The sequence below is a fragment of the Plectropomus leopardus genome, chromosome 20, assembly GCF_008729295.1.
Source record: "Plectropomus leopardus isolate mb chromosome 20, YSFRI_Pleo_2.0, whole genome shotgun sequence".
Classification (NCBI taxonomy): Eukaryota; Metazoa; Chordata; class Actinopteri; order Perciformes; family Serranidae; genus Plectropomus; species Plectropomus leopardus.
Window position 1 is genome coordinate 15,409,921 of NC_056482.1, and position 22,127 is coordinate 15,432,047.

General features: G+C 36.7%; 2 protein-coding genes across 2 annotated transcripts; one reads left to right on the forward strand and one right to left on the reverse strand.

The window, feature by feature from the left end:
• Nucleotides 1-1,157: 1,157 nt before the first annotated feature.
• On the forward strand, nucleotides 1,158-6,466 carry snx24 (sorting nexin 24). The gene is given in 8 exon segments (XM_042509819.1): nucleotides 1,158-1,308; nucleotides 3,178-3,261; nucleotides 4,645-4,749; nucleotides 4,981-5,075; nucleotides 5,205-5,234; nucleotides 6,058-6,122; nucleotides 6,246-6,283; nucleotides 6,285-6,466. Coding segments are annotated over 8 exon segments (519 nt in total). The 5' UTR covers nucleotides 1,158-1,239; the 3' UTR covers nucleotides 6,318-6,466.
• Nucleotides 6,467-8,434: 1,968 nt separating this feature from the next.
• On the reverse strand, nucleotides 8,435-20,529 carry ggcx (gamma-glutamyl carboxylase). The gene is made up of 15 exons (XM_042508926.1): nucleotides 20,330-20,529; nucleotides 19,207-19,407; nucleotides 18,964-19,122; nucleotides 17,420-17,585; nucleotides 17,212-17,290; nucleotides 16,374-16,480; nucleotides 16,115-16,278; nucleotides 15,251-15,552; nucleotides 13,714-13,845; nucleotides 13,200-13,351; nucleotides 12,908-13,077; nucleotides 12,647-12,777; nucleotides 12,395-12,542; nucleotides 11,299-11,494; nucleotides 8,435-11,187 (listed from the first exon to the last, which is right to left on the reverse strand). The coding sequence occupies exons 1-15, from the start codon at nucleotides 20,352-20,354 to the stop codon at nucleotides 11,028-11,030; spliced, it is 2,292 nt and encodes a 763-aa protein (XP_042364860.1). The 5' UTR covers nucleotides 20,355-20,529; the 3' UTR covers nucleotides 8,435-11,027.
• Between the last annotated feature and the right edge of the window lie 1,598 nt (nucleotides 20,530-22,127).

Below are 22,127 nucleotides of genomic sequence, written 5' to 3' on the forward strand. Positions count from 1 at the left end.
TTCCCCAGTCTCGTCTTTCTGTCTTACACACAGAATCACAAACACCATGTAGAAAAGGGTGAATACAAAAGTTTAAAATAGGGCTGCAAAATAATGCTATAGTAAGTTTCTCTACAAAATTTTTCAATTTATATGATTATTTTATTTTATTTTATTTTATTTTATTTTATTTATTTTATTTTATTTTATTTTATTTTATTTTTTGGGTGAAAGGAAGAGTTCAGGGAGAAAACATTTTTGGCACAAAGTATGTAAATTTGACCAGATTTGTGCATTTATGCAATTATACATAAAAAGATAAGTTTTGTTTTGAATTGTTGTGAAAAACTTACTACTTGTGAAAAAAGAAAAAGACAAAATCTAAATCAAAGAAGCAGCAACTATTCCGATCAAAGATTTGATCCATTGTTAGTATTAAAATATTCAAAAACAGCAGCTTTGACAAGGCTGTCATTTAATATGACATTATAAAATAAGAACTAACTTTTGAAAAATGATGTTTTGATATTACAAAATTATTTATGAGAGAATTATGAAGTTACATGTCATATAACTAGTATATAGAAAGCTATTTTATGTATGTTTAAAAATGTTGTGTATATAGATTTAGACATTTTATTAATATGAATTATTTCTTATTATTGTGAGCTGTTTAGTTATTTAGCATTCATACACTTTTGAGGCTCCATAATTTTAAGAGCTCCATAATTTTTATTGTTATTACATAAAATGATAATACTACATTATTTTTATTAATTAATTATTATTATTGTAATTAATTCATGGAAATGTTATATTTAAATATAATGTAATTTATTGAATACGTTTATATTTATACATTTAATTCATATAACATTTCTAATTTACTGATTTATTTAGTGATTTAATATTCAACACTTGGGGCTCAATATAATAATAATAATAATAATAATAATAATAATAATAATAAATAATAATAATAAATAATAATAAATCAGTCGGAGTCGTAGTAGTAGTATTGATAGTAGTAGTAGTACACAATATTTTAAGTTAACCATAAAATCCTTACCTGGTGGTTTGCAGTACCCTCCGGTCCAGCAGGAGGCGCCACTGAGACTTGGTGCATGTTATATAAATCCAGTGATTTTTCTCGGGCTTTTTGAGTGACTGGAGTCACCGCCAGCAGTGTGTTTGTGTTTGTAAGTGTGTGTGACACAGGATCAAATATTATCGACAAAACTGTAGGTTTTTCAAGTGAAAATGCATCCGGTCAGAGTGTCGATCCCGTCGTTTCGTTCAGAAAACAACTCGATCGAGAAAGGATACACGGTAAGCTGCTCAGTAATAATAACCTCTGTGTGTGTGTGTGTGTGTGTGTGTGTGTGTCGTCTGTTCTGCTGCTGTCACCACTTTCTCATTTTCACTCACGTTATTTCTGTACGCTTTAAATAAGAAAGTATCGTACTGTTATTTGACATAAAACAGCGTTAATGTTGATGTAGTGTTTGTTGGCTGTTCGGTTCAGATGACTTCACCTTGTTTTTATACACTTTTAGTGAGCAAATCAACTAATCGAACAATCTAAAGAGCAAAAACTTTAATTTCGACAATACAGAGAAAGCGTTACTCTAACTTTTAATGTAACGTGTCGTTTGTTTGACTTATGAATCTGTGTGTAATTACAGCCTCTGGCCACCCAGCATGTACAAATATACAGACTGATCTAAATAAAGCTGCATGACATCAAAACCTAAAAGTATTAAGAGCTAATGAACCCTTTAAAACTCTTTACATCCATTAATTTAACCTTAAAGGGGTTCACCTGGCATGTTTTGATGTAATAACATGAAAAAGATAGGTACAATCAAAGCAACAGATGCAAAGATGTTCTCACTTTTAGTTTAAATCAACCTCCAAAAACATTTGAGCCTACATTTCCCATAACACATTCAATAGCCTTTTGGTTAGCCCCCCAAAACTTCCATGTATTTCAATGCAAAAGTTCTGTCATAAATGACAAAGATCTGTTTATAATATATTAGCAAGTTTATTTCTAAAGCAAATTTTTTACACAGAGGCAATTTAGTGTGCTTCACATAAATAAAAGCACAAAGAAGTGATTCAAAGATAATAAAAAAGATAATGAATTTAAAAAAGTAAGTAAATGTGCATAAAATTGATTAGAACCATATATACACTATACACATATATACTGTGTCTTTTTTGCATCTTTTTTTGGAAACCATTAGGCCAGTATCGGCTCTGATACCAATCTGACTTTAAACATCCCAAAGAGGTGAAACTGTCAAGTATGAGAAGAAATCAACAAACAGCGAACATCTCCAGCATCCTTTTTACCATCTTGTGACCCCTCAGATTTGTCACTGAGGTATTCAGACCTCCAGTTAAGGGATTGGTGCCTTAGACATGAGTGTGCTTATAGTGAGAGCAGTTTGGAGACGGTCATTTCCTGTTGTTTCCTGATTAAACTAAACTAAACTAAATACAATACAATAAAATAAAATAAAATAAAATAAAATAAAAATATAAAAACAGCCAGCATCATTTTGATGCCCATAGTTTTCACATGTGGGTGTAATACATGAATATATATATATATGTATATATATATATATATATATATATATATATTGAAATGATAAACCACTGAACCTATTGCAAGAGGCAAATGCTAAATGAACTGTTTTAGTAGTTTTTTTTTCCCACAGTGAAGACAGTATTTTCTGGTTGTCTCATTTAAAAGTCATTCAGTCGTTCTTGGATTTGTTCATAATTCTTCCTTATTGGCTCTCAGTCTTTGGAGATTCAGCATGCGTTCATGTTGGCAGTACAGAATTGCAGTAACAACACTGCCGTCATTTTAGAGTGGATTTCTTCATTTGCATCACGCCTGCACGCGTTTTACAGAAGAATCCAGCTGAGTGACAGAAGCAGAAGTCTGTTTCGGGACATTAACAGTAATCCTGTCAGATCACATTGTTACAGATGTTTCCTCTTGGTAACTCGCTGACACAGACTGTAACTGACAGCTCTGCCGTCAGCCGGTCAGTCTGTCACACGCCATGCTCTGGGAGGGGCCATTTTTGGCTGATGGGCTCTGGTGATAAATCATGATTCCCTCAACTGACACTCAACCACCACAGAGTAGAGCTGAACCTCTTTCCTTCTCTCCTCCAGGTTTTCAGAATTGATGTGTTGATGAATGGCCGACAACACACTGTTGAGAAACGCTACAGTGAATTCCACGCTTTGCATAAAATGGTGAGTTTCAGTGCCGCCCTCAATCACTATTAACAAAGTCCTTCCTAGTCCAAATTTAGTCTTCAGGCCCTTAACCTTTAATTAGTGAAATCCTGTGATTTCTACATAAAAACCACCATGTTTGGTTTTTTTTTTTTCTGTCAGAAATTTGAGTTGAAATAGAATTTTACCGTCTGCTGTGTTGCATAAAATGCTGAAAAAAAGGATTAGTCAGTTAATCAATTGCCCTAAAAAAACAGTGACCATCGTTTTAATACTCTGTTATCATTTTTAATAATTTATCAAATGAAAATACCAGACATTTGTAGGTAGCAGTTTCTTCATGGGGAGCTTTTCCCATATCATCATTAATTAAATCCTGTTCTTATTATTTTTTGTGTATGTATGTTTCTGTTGCTCTGTCAGATAACACTTCAGGCTCGGTGGGTTTCCATCTTCGATATCTGATATTTTAGAGAGTTAACAATTAATTGTGTAATGAAAATATAAGAAATGAAATAGATCCAACTTTATTTCTGTAGCCTGGGGCTGGTGGATGTGGAGAAAATCAAAAATCGCAATGTTTTTGACAAAATACCTCTATCGATATGGTAGGGTTGACTGTTGGCACTTCACAAAATATTTAAACAATGACATTTTTGATGATAATCATCAGTAATGTGGTTATAATTACTAAGTGGGTAAAGGCAAATAAACAGAAGTCTGGAAAGTTCAGAAAATTACATCACTTTACTATAAAGCATCCATTAAAACCAGGAAAAAACAACACTTATGGTATTACATTAACCTAAATAAAAGATTATAACTATTCTCAGATCATGATATTGATATAATATCAATTCATAGCCCTTATGTGGCCCATTTCGTAAAAAAGGTGAAATACAGTGGGCTTCACAAAAATGAAAATTAAGTAAATAAATAAATCTAAATTGTATATTTATATATGTGTGTGTGTTTAGAAAGAAAGATTCACTAAATTAAAGCGTAACATTAGCTATATTTACTTGTGCATTCTTTCATTCAGTGTGTACTGTAGACGCGCTGATGATGGCAGCAAATGATAAATGTGCTCTCTGGTTAACCACGTTCACCATAACGGTTTGTTTGAGGCTCGAGCTTTACAGATGTGTTCATCTTCCTTTACTGCTCAGTAGTCCACATTTTGATTGATTGTTACTCAACAGATCTTTTTCCACTGAAAACATTTTGAAATGTCACAGTATTAAAAAACGAACAGGTGTAAATACTTAAATTAAAGTTGGCTGAATTCCAATTCTCTGCTTTAGTTTGAGGGTCCTGGTATTGTGCTGGCACAGAGCTGCTACCAATCTCTTGTTTATCTGCTACATGTTTTTTTAAATTTTATTTTTGTAATCCCTTCAGCTAAAGAAGAGCATAAAGCCACCCGAGATTCCTTCGAAACACGTAAGAAACTGGGTTCCCAAAGTCCTGGAGCAGAGAAGGCAAGGCCTGGAGCTCTACCTGCAGGTCCGCTGACCCACCTTCACTCCAACACAACATTTCTTTCATCACATCAAGTCACTTTCATGAGGTCCAGATCGTGTCTAACCCAAGATAAACACATAGACGTGCAGTACTGATGTAGTGAGATTAAACGGGTCCAAAACGACACCAGAAAGTTCATGTAGGTCACTTGAATTGTGCACCGCTGCTTCGTGTGCACGTTGCAATTTGCTTTTGTTTTGTGTGTTTTGCCAGACCATAATTATGGAAAATGGAGTTCTCCCAAAGATATTCCTGGATTTCCTGAATATCCGCCATTTTCCGTCAGTGCCAAAAACAGAAAGCTGTGGGTGAGTTGAGACTCAATAAGATAAAAAAGACCAGTTTTGTGGCATTTAAAAACTAAAAAATGTGTGTGAGAGTTTGTTGCCAGGCTGCTGGAAGGCTATGTGGCTTAACTTTTGTTTTTCTTCTTTAAGGTCATTTGACACTGAATCAGAGGAATCAAGGTGAGTCATATTGTTTCGGTTAATTTAAAAAAAACAACCAACTATTGTGTTAAATGCAGGTTGTGTCCCCTTTTTTTGGCAACGTTTTTTATTGGGAACGGAACAGTTGAACAATAGAGAGAGGTGATTTTTTTTCAGGTATTAAGAAGACAAAATATGTCAGTAAATACCCTACCTGTGAATTTTAAAGCTTTTACGTGTCAGCAGGTCCACCTACACAAATGACTGGGTTCCTGAAAACTTCAATAGCAGGGCCCTCTTCAAAAATGTTACTTTTTTTTCCATGTCTCAGGATATTAACACAAACAAATGCTCTCTCTCTCTGTGTATAAATCAATACATTTCTCATGTGTTACATATAAAAAAAACAAATATGCCATGTTTAGGAGAGGAGGAGAGGGGGCTTTCATCATGAAACAGGCTACAACTTATCAAAGTGGACAATAGAGGGCTACCAGGTTTGGTAGAGTTTGTCGTCACTTCCTCTCAATTAACCTAAAATGCAGATTTTGCCTGAGATCTTTCATGAGGGCAGAGTGGGTTGGAGCCTGTGCTTACGTCAAGTTTAGTAATGCCTTACTAGAAGGGTCACAAATGTTTTATTTTGAAACGTGCTTAATGCAAGATCAGATCCTTTGACCTCAAAGAAATATTGCACCAGTTTTGTAGCGGTTACAACTCTATTAGTCACTATTTGCTCTGCCCTTGAACTTTCCTCGACATGTCAGTGACACCGCCTGCGTTTCTTCATCCTGTTAATTCATGTGCAGCAGGTAGCCGCCCACAAACCCTCTGACTTCTCCTTTTTGGACTCTTTTTTTAGCAAACTTTCACATCAGCCAGTCTTGTTGTTTCTGAGAGACCCATACCTGCTGCCGTCTGCTCACGGTGAGTTCAGGCTCAATATCTTATTATCACTCTGCTTAATCACCAAAGATGAATGATTTATGGCATCATTCGACTCATCTCACCTTTTAATTTAAAAAACTTTATTTCCTTCTTTCTTTTCAGATGCATTTTCAAACGTTGTAATTGAAGGCGTGGTTCATGGGAGTTTTCTACCCAGATCTTCAACCAAGGTAGAGCTGCAGAGCCGAAATCTGAGGCCACGTCCCTGCAAACAGATGCTTCATATTTACACAACATTTTAGGTGTGCGATGCATCAGGAGGGACGTGGCATGTTAAGATACACTGAGCCTCATTCTCATTTTCCAAAGCATAAAACAAAAACCCACCACCAATTTCTTCTCATCAGTTTTTTTAAAATAGTCAGTACTTAAAATAGTGTACTGACCCATATTTCAGTGGATTTAAATACAAAAAAAAATCATTTAAGCAAACAACTCTTGTCAGCTATAAAATATAACTATAAGTAAAACAGTTTTTGTAGCTTAACAGATGTTTTGAGCCAAATTGAATCAAAATAAAGAAAAACTAACATATATTTTCCTGATATCTCAAGCAAGTAATGACTGGAATTTACATACAGGATCAACTGGAAATAGAGATAAGAGGCGGATTTAAGTACGGGAAAAGATATTAAAGATATTTGAGTAAGTCAATAACAGAAGTTGAAACTCTGGGGAACCAGAGACGAAATGCTGATGTCAGCTGGGCTGAAGGATAGTTTGCCGACACAGCGGAGGCCTGTCGGGACAAAGCACAGGGCTGGAGTGTGGAGCTGGGTCGTGGCCTGCAAACAGGGAGGTGCCACTCCCTTTGCAGCACCAGTGCTGTGGTTTTTGAGTTTGTTCTGAGCTGCCAAATGGAGTCGTCTGAGGGAGAGCAGTGGGTCAGTGTGGAACAGTTTCCAGTTCGTTTGTGCATTTTGGGGGATTTGACAGCGATGTGCTACATGTTGGTGGAAATGATTTGAGTTGTGATGTGGAGCTCTTATTGAGAATCAGATGTACTGTAGTGTTTACTGGGCTCAGTCGGGCTTCTGGAAAAGCAGTTTTGTGTGTGAGGTTTTTGGCAGAAAGCCCGTGTGAAATGTAACCACGACAGACAGAAATATGTCGCACAATCTGTGAGTGAGGAATGACACATTACAGAAATACTTAAACCCCCAAAAGACCATTTGTTTTTCAGTGTGTTGAACATTGAAAGACTTTTTTTTTCGTGCATGCCTCTGGTGAACGAAGAATCCAAAAAGGGGGAGAAAAATTCTGAATGAATTGAAGTCATAGGTGTCTCCGACAGGGAACAGAACCTAAAGTGAAACTTGTCTATGCTGTCTTCAAAGCCAAACTCCTTTGACAAAAACATTAATTCTACCTTGCTGAACTCAGGAGCTGCTGGTCTACCGCTGCCTCGATCAGTAAGTTTGTCGTGTTATTGTGTGACTTTGTTGAATCCGAACTAACCCTTTAAATCCCAAAAGTCACGCAACAAACGAACTGATCAAGCAGCAGTAGACCAGCAACTCCTGTGTTCAGAGACGTAAAGTTACTATTTTTGTTTGAAGATTTGAAGATTAACTTATCTTTTCCATTCAGTCCCTTGCTGGAAAAAGTCTGTCAGTTTGGGAAGTTCTGCACATATGACTGGGCACCGGAGGTATGCAAGATGAACAGCAATGTCTTGACAAATTCAGCATAATGGTCATTTCGGGGGGGAAGTGAAGTTTTTCTTTAACTCAAGGTGGGTGTCAGGGATTAGAAAACGGAGAGATTGACTGAACAATTAAAATGACTCCACTGGTTTTGATTTGCACTCCTGTTGCTTTGTTGGCTTAAGAATAGACAGACAGAGATATATCTTCTTCTTCAGTTGAATTCAACAACATTTGGTTGTAGACTGTGTTACAGTCGCAGCGGCTAACAAAGTCTTGAGGAGTGAGCTGCAGAGGTGTAGTCAGACGTGTAGTCTTCAGCCCCAAATGACACTGACATAAGTGACATTACTTGAGGCAATTTGTAGGATTAGGTGCTGCTGTCTGGGGGGGGGGGGTGAGTTAACAAAAGAGCCAGTGATGAGATCGTATGAGCCTTTTTGAACAAAGCAAATGCAAAATTCACGTATGACATTTGAAAAAAGTTCCAGTTTGTGCAAAACTAATTATAACTCAAGGGGGAAAAAAAACTTATTACTAGGTAAATCTGACACAATCACGTTCCGCCTACGTTGTCTCAACAACAAAAAATGGCTACAAATAATGCTTATGCAAACATTTGGTAGCTGTAGATTTTTTTCATGAAAATGAGAATCATGTTTGATTTGCATATGCGAGTAGAGAAAAAGCTTCAATAACACTGCGTCAAGGCCAGTATCTAACACTAATACCAGTCCTGTTAAGTTTAATGTTGAATTTACACATAATATAAAGGCCAGTTTTTCACTTGTGGTGATTAGAGACATAGTCAAAGTCACCCGTCATAAAGGGATGCAAAATGTTTAGTTTGACATTTTAAAATGTGATTTAAGACTTAGTACCAGTAAAACACTGTGCAATATTAAACACAGACTGTCTTTATGTTCCTCAATCAGTGCAAACCATCTCCTGCTGTGAACACTTGAAATGCTTTTGTGAAACATTATGTTGCATGTCAGTTTTTGGGCAGTAATTATTACACTTTTTTCTTCATGTGACTGGACCTCCACTACAGATCAGATCAACTACATATTTATACTAAATTAAATGAATCCTGAGCATTTAACCTCAACTAAACAGATCATGATTTTATGTTTTAATGAAGTAAATCATTTCCTAGAGATCCATCTTGTAGATTTATATGTATTTATATTATGTATCCTTGTACTGTTTGTGCCATAGACTGTATATATAGATGGACAATGCACTACCTCCCGTTGTTTGAAAATGAAAAAAATATTCTAAATGCGGGCACTGCCATCTCTCTTTGGAGCCGGAGTTTTAATTAAGTAAAATAATTAAATTTAATGGATTTAAGCCAAACTTACCAGGAAAACAAACACTTACCCCACACATTTTCATGGAGAAAATTTCTCAACCTTTCCATGACTTTTCATGGACCTATAATAAAATTTCCATGAGGATTCACAATGTGTAACACTAACATTATTCTCCAAAAAGCTGTGTAGTTTAGAAGTTTTAGTGGGGCATTGTAAAGTTATGTAAATTTTAGGATTCATCAACCCATGTGTTAAAATACGGTCATGACTACATGTTGTCACACATCGCCACATGTGAGTTGTACATTATGTCAACAGCTACAGAAAATATATTTGTCGTTACATTACCTGGAAGGATATCAACACAAGATTATTTATTTTAGTACTCACGACAAATTTTCAAAACTTTTAAGAATTTTACTAAATCCATGACTTTTCCAGACCAGGGAAATGAGATTGTGAATTTAAGTGACGTTCCAGGTTTTACATGACAATAGAAACCATGTAAAATGACAGAAACAATCTTTGAGAAAAGTTTAGTTGATGTGTTATCCAGTTTTTAGTTTGGCCCAAGTCCCATCTGCTAAGATTGAAGGCTGGAGGTTTATGACCTGTACTGCAGCCAGCCAAAAGGGGGGCGATCGTGATGTTTTGGTTTCACTTTTGGAAGGTCAAAGCTAAATTGTAACCCTTAATTGTTCTTGCAGGCCGCTTCAAAATATTTTTATCTCACTGTTTTAAGGTGTGATAACGCTGCGGTTGCAGCCCAAAAAGCACTTTATATGCTTAGAAAAGATAATGGTTTGGGTTAAAATGATCACTTGAGACAAGGAACACAAAATCTCACCGTAGTTTTCCAAAATCTGGGGTTACAATCTAAAAAACGACCGTTTTGGGGAGTAGCCATCTGTCCGTCTTTATATACAGTCATTGGTTTGTGCTCTGACTTTGTCTAAAGTATCATTAATGTGCCATAATGTCGACCTACAGTGAACACTGGAATTCTACTGTAGCACTTTAAGATGGGCAATATGTAAAGTACTGACTCCAATAAAATTCATTATTTCCACAAACCTCGTTTGTCAAAGTGAAAGTTCAAGTTGATTTTTAATTAAAATAACATCAAAATGTATTGACACATGAACTTTATTAGAAAAAGTGACTAGAAAAGTGACAAACTGTTGTGTACTTCTCTCAGTATTTCTCACATTATGGGGTAAAATACCAGAGAAGCCTGTTCCCTTAAAACAGAGTAAACCTCCACATATCTTACAGTAAATTTTCTAATGTGCTTGTTATGTTTAGGCCAAAATTACTGAAATTAGAGCAGAACGATAAACAAACAGGTTAGTTACCTACCAGTCCTGTTCATGTCAGTATGTTCGCCAAAAATTGTCCCCATAAAACTTAAAACTCTTCAGTAATAACTTTGTTTTCATCCAAAACCAGATGCACTAAAGTTCAGTGTATTTAAGATGAGATCCCCTCGTAGATCATACAATGCAAACTTGATCTGTCATCGTGCTACTTTAATCAATTGTCAATATTTTGTTATAAATGTCTATTTGGCCATGTCACCGAGCCACATTTGCAATTACAAAAAATTCTTGAGCAAAATTGAAAAAACAGGAAATGTGATCTTGCACAGCAAAGTGTTGCATATCTGTTAACATACAGTATTCACCTTCAGCCGAGCTTCAACAGAAACATGTCTGCTTATGTTCTTTAAGAAAAATACTGACTTTTCATTTGGAAATAATCTGAAATGCAGAAAATTTCAGAAGCATAGAAAATTAAAAATCCTTTGATTTCTGGGCGGCAATGTCACAGTAACAGTCCAGTAGTAACAACACGCACACACCCGTTTGATGTGCGCAATCAAGGAATTCAACACAGTATCTTTGGTACCAACAACAGCTTTAGAGTTCTCCGTGACCGACTTCATCTTTCAGCCGTTCGTCCTGGTTGGCTACTGCCTCGGGCGCTTTCATGTTGGCGAAGGCAACTTCTCTGGTCAACTGCTCGACATTTGGGAGACCCACTGCCAGGTTTCTCATAGCGATGGCTGTCATCAGGAATCTAAAAGAGAAGGGGGCGGAGTTAATGCAGTATATTGGCAGATTAATTTAGTTTTTGTTCTGTGTAAATCCAAAAAAGCTGGCGTGTTACTGTGCTGTTAGAAACACTCACCCCCTCCGTATCGTATAGTACTTTTTCACTGCAAAGCGCTCCAGTCGCTCCAGCACACTGGCCTCCCTGCGTTTCTTCACCTCCTTCATGCGGCGTTGCCTCTTTAGGAACAGCTGCACAATTGGGTCAGTGGCGTTGACCTCATCATCGTCTGCAGCCATAAGCGGCTGCAGTTCAGGAGGCAGGGGCTCTGTTTCTGTGAGGAGAGACCATTCAGTCAGAATCTGATTATTTTCGAGCTCTTGAGCAAAACCATCTTTAGATTTGGATGAAAAAAGGGAGAAAGCTCTTACAGAGTCATAGCTGTTCTCATTTTTGAGGTTACTTTGATATAGTTTAGATAAAAAATAGCTGACCTATACGACACCTTTTTATCATGTTTGTATTTGAACCTGTATTTATTTTCTCTACAGTTTTCCACGATTAAGTGCCACCACTATGGTGTTCAAGAGAAGCTTCTGTATTTTTCAACCTGGATCCTATTTTTCCATGTTTCTGTATGTGAAGTGGTGCAGCATTGAGCCAGAGCACTGGAGCCAGCAGTGCCAAAACAGGCTGCAATGTAACCACTTGGGGCATTTGTGTGTCTGATATATGAAATGGATCCTTCCAGAGATAGACCTGATTGTTAAAAAGTAGCATCATTTTTTTCCAACCAGAAAAAAGTCCCCAAACCACCTTTGGCTAACCTGCCAGACTCCATTTAAATAAACAGTTTAGGGTATATAGAGTTAGCACACTCTCACATCTAACCGGGTGAATTAGGGGTTTATTTCTCGCAAATTGCTCATATTAGCGAGGAATTAGTAAAAAGTTTCTTTCAACGGTTCAAATGCTTGTTAAAGGCGTCTACACGTAACACAAGAAACTGAAGTCAATCCAGGTTTCAAAGGGTTAATGAACTTAATTTATTGGTGCAAAATTGCCCGGTAATATTACGTTGCAGCGTGTTAGGCAGGTGTCAGCTGTAAGCTCTCGCTCAACACTGGATCATTTTTAAAAACTGTTGTCACCATTCGTTACTTAGACACAAAAACATGGAAAAATAGGGTCAAGGTTGAAAATACCTGTTTCCCTTTAACTTCTTTACATTTACCTGTCCCGTTGCGAACGCGCTCCTGAAGCTCAAACAGCTTGGTGAAGTTCTCCTGTAGCGCCGCCTCTGTGGTGTTGACGTAGATGTACATGTAGCAAGACGGGTCCTCAGACACTGTGTACACCTTATGGTAAGCCCCAGCAGGTACCTACACACACACACACACACACACACACACATTACAGTAAATGCTAGAGTGCGTCCTGGTTAAACAGCGTTTATGTTAGTGGTGATAATAATGTGTTGCTGTACCTTCATCTGCTCACCGGGCTGAAGAGTGTAGTTCTTCTTCTCCTCCACTATCTCAACGTTCACTTTGCCCTGTAACACACTGACGCTGGTGTTGCCCAGATCTTCACTTACATAGTTTTCTAAGTGGAGACCTGAAAGGTGAAATACTGCTAGTTAGCACAAAGGCAGCCGTGATCTATGAAAGGTAAACAAAACGACAAGGTAGAAACACAACTAACTTTTCCATCTAAATGACAGATAGGATGAGGAGAGATTTGTAACCTGGGAAGTCGGCGATGAAGACGATTTCAGTTTGATTGTCCAAACTACCCTCAATCTCCTGGAACTTGGTCCTCCAGGGTGAGAGGTCCACCAGTAAAGGCATCAGCCATTTGTTCGGTTGGAAAGGTGACCAGTCGGCTCTAACGACGTCCACACGAGGATCAAAGATCCTAAGAGAAAAAAGTCCACAGCACATTTAAAAACACTTGTTATCACCAGTCCATATTGATCTTTTTATAATATTATTCATTAGATACGTCTAAACCGATGACATTAATATCGTCTCTAATACCTTTGCTGGAAGCGTTCATTGATGGACACCCAGATGTCAAAGTAGATTTCGGGATCAGTGATGTTATATCGGGGCAGGAACTGATGGAGGCACGTGGCGTACTGCTTCAGCATGTCTCCGTGGTCCTTCCAGCGACGGCTTTGTGTGAAAACCTTCAGTGTACAGATAGTGAAATTATTCATTTAATAATAGCGGCTACACTGAAATTAAGAAATAATCAAATCAAAATCAAATCAAATAACTATGACTCTGGAACGAATAAAGTAACAGACCAACAACAAACATTTGAAAACAAGAAAAATGTGAAAACTTAAAGGTGAACTATGCAGGATTTTATTTTAAAAAATAAAACAATTTATAGACTCATACAAAAGTAATCCCTTTAAATCATCCATTGTAACTCTTGCGTAAACGTACTCTACATTATGTCTCGTGCTGTTAAGACAAACTGAATAAACAGATTTATGTCAGTCTCATGTACTCTGTGTCTGACAGTGTTTTCCTTGTAACTCACCCCTGGGTTCAGATAACCAATCTCCCCACTTTCTCCGTCCTTGTATGTGATCTTCACGTGCTGATGGCTGCGGGAGTGAACCATCATGTCCCACGAGTAGCCGTACAAGCCGTTGGTCCAGTTGTTGTAGCCCTGCAGAAAAACTCAATATTAGGATAATTCAAAGCAAATAAAAATCACACAGTGAAAGATTTCTCACTCTTTCCCCAGTTTTTGATAAATCTTTACGCAGGCCTGTTGCCATTATCATCGACTTAGTGAGGCCATCAGAAATGATCGAGGTCATATCCATGTATTTATATGCATGTTTGTTTCTTTTAGATCACCTTTTTGGACTTTTTTGCCGTTATAATGAGAGAGGGGATGTTACAGCAATCAAAACCAGGACGCTGCCAAGAACTCAGCCGACGTGGTCTGCACGCTCTGTCAGGTGAGCTCAAGGTCTTACATTTCTGTTTGTTTAATTAAGAATGACGGCAACATTTTAGCCAATATGATGGCCGAGTAAACAGCAGGGCTTTCCCAAACATTTCAAGACTTAAGAGCACCTAAGCATTTTTTTCAAAGTAGTATATATATGTTTTACTGTCGTTTCTGGTTCCACTGCTTCTGTCCTCTCTTCTTATGTTTTATTTATTTGGGATATTTGGGCTAATATTTTTTCACATTCCAACTGAAATGTCTGAATATTCGTAAGAATTAAGTTAATTGCCCTTTGAAAGGGTGCACATGCATTATATTATTATTGTTACAATTATTATTATATACTGGTTTCAAAGGATACTGTTGTATGAAAACTGCTGGTTATTGTATACATTTGCTTATCTACAATATTGGGGGGAAAAAAGCGATTGAATGGAGAATCTCACATTTTAGTTATTTTCGAAAGGGAGATTTTTTTACACATACTTTCGCTTTAAGAGGTGATCACGAGTTTCAATTACAGTACCAAAATGTTTAACCAAAAAAAAAAACCCCATATTTTTTTCATTCATTTTAGGGTCACTGTAATGGATAATCATAATTCTGTAATTACCGTGATACTGCAGTATTTCCTGAGATGCTTTTCTTGCTGTGAAAATCTCATACCTTTGCAACCTTATATATCAGTAGCATAAAATGGTCTCAAACTGACAATTCGATTGTTTATCTAAAATATTTCAGGGACAGTATCATCCACCAATAGTTATGGTGACAGGCCAATCCGTGTATAAACCGAGATTTTAAATCTATAAAAAAACAAAGAGAAAAGTGTGCATATTAACACTGGGTTATAAGTACTTTTTGGGGGCTTTCATCATCCTGCTGACACCACCGGTCTGAGCTCTTGTTTGCTGTAGATCAATGACTGTTTACTCTGATTGAGCAACTGTCAGTGAGAGGACTCAGAGAGGGTTTCAAAGGCTTTTACTGACAGCAGTAAACAGTCTCTACGTGCTTTAACGTGCTGGAAGAAGATTATGCAAGTATTTACTAATTGGATCAGGGCAGCTTTTTGGACCTTAAATGTTGCAAATATCGAGACAGGCAGACGTACCTGTGTGATGAAGTGCGAGTAAGGCATGAAGAACTGCTCTGCTATGTAGATAAAAGTAAAAATGGTTGCCAGCTTGTGTTTAAGTCTCAGTTTGGAAGTTTTGGGGGCGGATGGGGTCTCCTGGCGATCTGTGCTGGTGCTTTGCGTCTCACTGTAAACACAGGAAGTGCTGGGCTGAGGGTCCGGGGAGGTGAGTGGCAGGACTGCCCCGAGGAATGCTGGGAAACGTGCGAAGAATCTTCTCGGCCAGTCGGTGTAGCAGAAGAGGGGACTGGTGGCCAGCATAGTGTAGGAGAACATCCCTGTGCAGGATTAACAGAAAAGTGATAGACCACAAATTCAAGGTTTTGAAAGTATACATGGCGACAAGAAAGACAATTAACCCTTTGATACTGAAACAAACTGGCTTAGTTTCTTTCAAAAACATAGGAAGAAGGCAATGAGCAACTTCAGAAAAAAATACCAAAAATAACAAGAAATTGTTACAAAAAAAATACAATAAATTACCTGAAAATTAGCACAACAAAAATAAAACAAACAAACAAGGAAAGTGCTAAAAATTATACTTATTAACATAATGTAAGGTAATTTAAAGTGTGTCATTATGTAATTATGAATATGGTTATAGTTTAGACACTTTTCCCAAGCTTCTGTTAAAATATTTTTCTAAATCTACTAATTTCTTGCTATTTATGAAACATTTCTTAACAAGTTCCTCATTGCCTTTTTTCCTTGTTTTGAAAATAAAAAAACAACAACATTTTGCTTCAGGTTCAAAGGTTTCAATGCTTGTGTAAGGTGCCTGAAGGCAGCACAAAAACAGTCATGTCGATCCAGGTTTCAAAGGGTTAAGTGAAGACTCACCGATGCTGAAGAGCTGAGAGTTCATACAGTGGAAGTAGCTGACAAAGAAAAACCCGTACGGTCGTGTGACATCAAAAAACAGCAGGTAGCCGGCGGTCAGATCCAGAATAAGGCCGCCTCCGTGCACCACCAGCAGATTCACCAACTCCACAGGGAGAATCGCTCTGAAAAATACCGTGTAGCGCAGTAAAATTACAGTGAAAGTACTGAGATACAACAATAGTGATAAAAAAGCTTTGAGCTGCTGAATAAAACCTACTTGAAAGGATCAAACAGCCAGTGGTGAGCCAGGTACGACATCGAGTATCCCTCCACCCAATCAGCATCCAGCTTTTTGATCCCAGCAATGAAGTATACAATAAATATCTTGGAGGAACAAAAAACATTCAGGATGTAAAAAAAAAAGTGTTAGATCAGAACATGTTCACATGCTTTTAATGTTCATAAGGAAAAGCAGAATAAGTCCCCTTTAAAGTAAATTTTATGAATATTAATAGTTTGATCATTTGAATTCGCAAGGTCTTAATACATAATGAGGTATAATTTAATGTAGCTTTTTTTTTGTCAAAATAAGTCAATCCCCTCTGAGTAAAAGACAACATTTCTGATTTTTATTGTTAATTGTTAATTCAAGGATCCCCAGTAGAAGCACATGAATGTGACCCGAGTCTTATTTGGGTCCTGTACATTGAAATACAGCACAAACATAAAACAAAAGTACAGAATACTTAAGATATAACAACAGTAAAGACACAAAATAAATTAATAAATGTTACAAATCATTGCACCTACCTTCGAACCTAATACTGTCTTTTTACATTATACTTGAACTTATTTATTGGAAAATGTAGATTAACCTAACTCTAATAGCATTATTTATATATAAAACCTTCCTCTGCATAGAACCACAATTATAGAGTTTATCTTTATACTTAACTGCAATGCTTGAATACGGAAAAGATCATTTGTCCAAAAAACAGTCCTAACTTTGGTTAACAACACCTTGAAAATGTAAATGTATGCATTCGATTGCCTGTGCCAGAGCGATATTCATGAATAATTCAAGTTGAAAATTAGACAGTATTAGCGGTACAAACCTGTGTCCTCAACAAGGTGTAATTCCACAGAGGCACGTGAGCGTTTCTTATAGAGGGCCTCCGCAATCCGTCAATGGACCTACACACAGACACGAGCATTAAATGTCCTTCTCTGAGCTCTCTCTCTGTCACACACACACACACACACACACACACAGTATGTATAGGGCAGAAAAGCACAAGCACAGACTAAAAAACATCACCTCACCAGTATCTGTTGCCATCCATGAGTGTGAGCTGAAACCCGATGAGGCCGTACAGGTACGAGTGGTTGTTCCACGTCGTTTTGTCCAGAAAGAAGATGTACCAGTATGTTGAGATGAACATGAGGCAGGAGAGACGGTAGAAACAGCCGAGCATGATGCCCAAAGCACCTTCAGTCAGAATGAAAACAGTCGTTGTTACTATTAATTACTCTATTTTTACACATTAGTATCAGTACACTTATGCATGGGGGTGTCCTTGAGCGGCATGGGTATTTATCAGAGAGAGAGGGTATAACCAGAAGATGTAGTGTTGTAGGAAATAGTCAAAAAATCTACCTGAGCCCTGGCAAATAACAATTAATATCTGGTTATTTAAACAACATATTTGGCTTTGACTTAGGCGTCAGTGTCCCCCATCTTCATGGCAGAGCATTGAGCGCATTACTAAAAAACAAATGCAAAATTAGTAATTAACTTGCCACAGAATAAAGACTCAGTAAAAATATTTTACTTTGTAAATGTCAAATTTTATGTTCAGGATATGAGCATATAATGTTTATTTTGTCTGTGATTATATTGCCACATTTAATACTTTTCCTGGATTACAATGTATATTGTAAAAAAAATAATAATAATAATGTAGGTTTTTTTCCTACTTTATTACTGTAGATATGGCTGCACAATATGCACACACAAAAAAATCATATTGTGATTATTTTGATGAATGAGTTGCAATTTTAGTAGGAATTTTTGCATTTCATTTTCACAAAAAAATAAATAAATAAATAAAAGTGATGATTTTTGCTGGGATCTGCAACAAAGCAGCATGATCCCCTAAATTTGGAAAATAATCTGTACAGAGGCACATCTCTGTAGCAGCACAATGCTTTATTCATAATGGTATGTTGTGGCACATTTGACCTTTATCCAGAAATTGCAGCTCATTTGATTTGGATATTGTACTTTTTATAATGTTATGATTAATTGTGCAACCCTGACTCTAGCTACAATGTTTAGAAACACCTGTGGTGTGAAATATTGACCCAAAAAATGAAATGATATTGAAATTCCACTCTGGTGTGAAATCAAGATTAATATGTAGCAGAAACAGCTTTGGCCTGAGGCTGGAGGTGTTGAGAATAACAGTAGAACATGGATTTTTATCCAGGCTGGTTTGTCTACTCGGTATAGTGCTCGGTTTGTAACCCTAATCATTTTTTAATCAGTATTTATTAACTTTTATTGACATTGTGTTCTGCTTTCTGTTGGCATTGTTGCTACAGTAAACACCTTATTTGCATTAGAATCTTTGCAAGCTTTAGATAAGTCTTGCATGGCTTAGTTGGCTTGGCGGAAAATAAAAGTGGAAAATTGCAGGTCTGGTATGTGAGCTTTTATCTTCACAGAGACAGCCACCCCACGGAGACAATGTCCTATAAAATGCCTGCATCCGCCACAAAAGAAGCCCCAGTAAACACTGAAGAGTGAGCATTTCAACCTGTAACCTTTTGGAGCTTATAATTATATTTTAAGAAGTGTGACCCACCGAGAAACATGATGACATACACCAGATACATCCAGTCCAGCGGCAGCGGCTTTAAGGCATTGAAGAGGGGAAAGCGGCACACGGGGGCACCATCCAAGTACTTATAGTCCAGGTGACTGAGGCCACGTTCCTGCGTGATGTCGATGGCCATCAGCAAACCTGCATGAAAGACACACGATGAAGTTGGAAGTGCAAAATAACTCAAACGCAGCAGCAGTCTGATCTGAGCAAATCTTAACTTACCAAACAAGCAGCGGAAGATACCGAGGGATGCAGGGTCAGTGGGACGGTTCAGTAGGGTCACCAAGCTGTGCCAGGAGCTCAGGTCCTCCTTCCTGAACCCGAAGATCCTCTCCATCTTGCTTTTTGTGTCTGGTGCATCTTTTTTAGGAGCCGCATCCTTCTTTGCAGCTTGTTCCTCTCCATCACTGCTCACTAGAGCAGCTAGAAGGTGAACATAACACAATGTCCACATGATTCATTAACTTCAAAATATGTGTTACATTAATGCACATATTTTTCTTAACACTGTAAACCATTGCCCATCCCTCACAATATATTTTTACACATACTCTTTCATTTTTAAGTTACATTTTTGAAAACTGTGTAAATGTGTTGAGATCAGATCATTTACATCTGTATCCACTTTTTAAAAAATATTTAAAAATACATTTTTTAGGATGGCATTTTTATAAGGTCTTAATGTTGTGTGTTTGTACATGTGTACACGTGTTTATGCACGTGTGTGCTAAAGCATGTATGAGTGGGTATATATGCAGGTATGTGCCTGTTTGTGTGGATGCGTGACTATATATATATATACAGATTTATGTATACAGAATTTTACCACTTTATAATGACACAGTTACGTCATTGCTGTTACTATTGCTTAATTCATGTTTTACTTTCTTGTGAAGCACTTTGTAACATCTGTTTTGAAAAGAGCCATGCAAATTAATTTATTATTATTAACATTATGTTTCTTTTTATATTATTTATTATTTTAGTGTGTTTTTTATATTCTATATTTGTGTTATTTTCTGTCTATACACCTTAACACCAAAGCAAATTTCTTGTATGTTTAAGCCTTTTTGGCACTAAATCTTATGTATTTTCTATGGCTAAAAGCAAGATGGTCTATACTGGACACTCATTGAAATTATTGTGCTTTATTTATAAAGCATGCAAATCCCTGCATTATTCACGAAACACCGAGCTCCTTTATGAACACCAACCACGGCTGTAGTTCAGATTACAGTGTCCCCTTGTTCTAACCATAGACTTTATATACAGTCTTTGGGTCTAACTCATAATTACAATGGCTAAACAACAACACACCGCACTGCACTGCTAACAACAACCTCACCTGCAGACGCGTCTCTCGGCTCCATGCTGCAAAATATTCGGAAATAAATAAGGTTTTGTTTTGGTACGGGGAGTCAGAAAAGTCTGGTCTCTTCTCTCCCGGACCCAGGTGGAGGTTTCCTGCCTGGTCACGTCTGTGAAAGGGACATAAGTTACGTGTCACAGGCTCGGGTTAGACAGAGAGGAGGAGGATGGTGCGGGAGGGATCGGAATGTTGTGAAAGAGGTGCTCGTCGTTTATTGGCTGATTCTTCCACAAAATACGCCCACAAAAGGAGCACCCTTACGTCATATCCTGCCTCCCTGTGCGGAAAAAAATAAATAAATATATATATAAAATACAATTAAAAAAAACAAGCAGCAGTAGTAAAAACAAAAAATAAATAAAGATGTATTTAAATAAATATGCGTAACAGCAAAGGGAAATAACATCATAAAAATATAGAAAAAAAACCAAAAATAATTTCAATTATCAGAAATTCAAAAGTTTTGAATTTTTTTTTTTTTTTAATCAGTATTTATCTTTTGTATATTCTGTATAATTTATGTTGGAATCTGGTCACATTTACATATTTTGGGCCTTTTCATCTTCCTTTCCACTGGAAAAAAACAACAATAATAATAATAATAATAATAATAAACAATAATAATAATAATAATAATAAAACCATGCCATACGTCATATCCTGCCTCCCTGTGCGGAAAATAAATAGATAAATATATATAAAAATACAATTAAAAAAAAAAAACAAGCAGCAGTAGTAAAAACAAAAAATAAATAAAGATAGACTTAAATAAATATGCGTAACAGCAAAGGGAAATAACATCATAAAAATATAGAAAAAAACAAAATTATTTTCAATTATCAGAAATTCAAAAGTTTTGAATATTTTTTTTTTTTTTCTGTAAATCAGCATTTATCTTTTGTATATTCTGTATAATTTATGTTGGAATCTGGTCACATTTACATATTTTGGGCCTTTTCATCTTCCTTTCCACTAGAAAAAAATCACATTTAATAATAACTGGAAAAATAATAATAATAATAATAATAATAAAACATAATAATAATAATAATAAAACCATGCCCCCAAATTGATGATGATTTTTCACGGAATTTACCACTCAGACACATCGTGACTGCTCTTGTGACTCCTCTTCTGTAGTATTTCATATTTCTGTCATGTCTAGGGTACCACAGGGTACCACTAGAGGGCAGTCACAAATACATTTTGATTATTATGCTAAATGATGTTTACTCTGCAGCTATAATGCCTTGTTTAGAGTTATGATGAGATGCCACTTTGTAAAACAACTACGGTGTCTGTCTTCACAGAACAAAATTTCTATTTTATTGCATTTCTCTCTGACCCAAGGAAAATGTTGTGCATGTTTCTAGAGTACAACAACCCTTCACAATTTCCACATAAATGTCACATAAATGATTAATCGGTTATACTTTGTGCAGAATCTTTTCCATGTTAAAGTCTTTCTCATGAACGGAAGATCAAAGGTTTAAATTGTTTGTTTAAGGGTTTGGAAGGTGACCACTTCTGCTAAATCGCAATCGTCTGCAGAAACTGTTGGTATGTTTTGGTCATGGCAGACAGCTGCAGACTAAACACCTCATCCATCTCAGGTATTAGCCTCCATTCAGTCTACTTGTGTGGGCACATCACAGTTTTCTCATTATTCATTATTATTGGACATTTAAGACTGTACTTTTGCGTTAATTATAGTGGAAATCGAGACAAACTCTGAGCTTTGTTAGGATTTAGTTAATTGTGTTTAATTTATAAA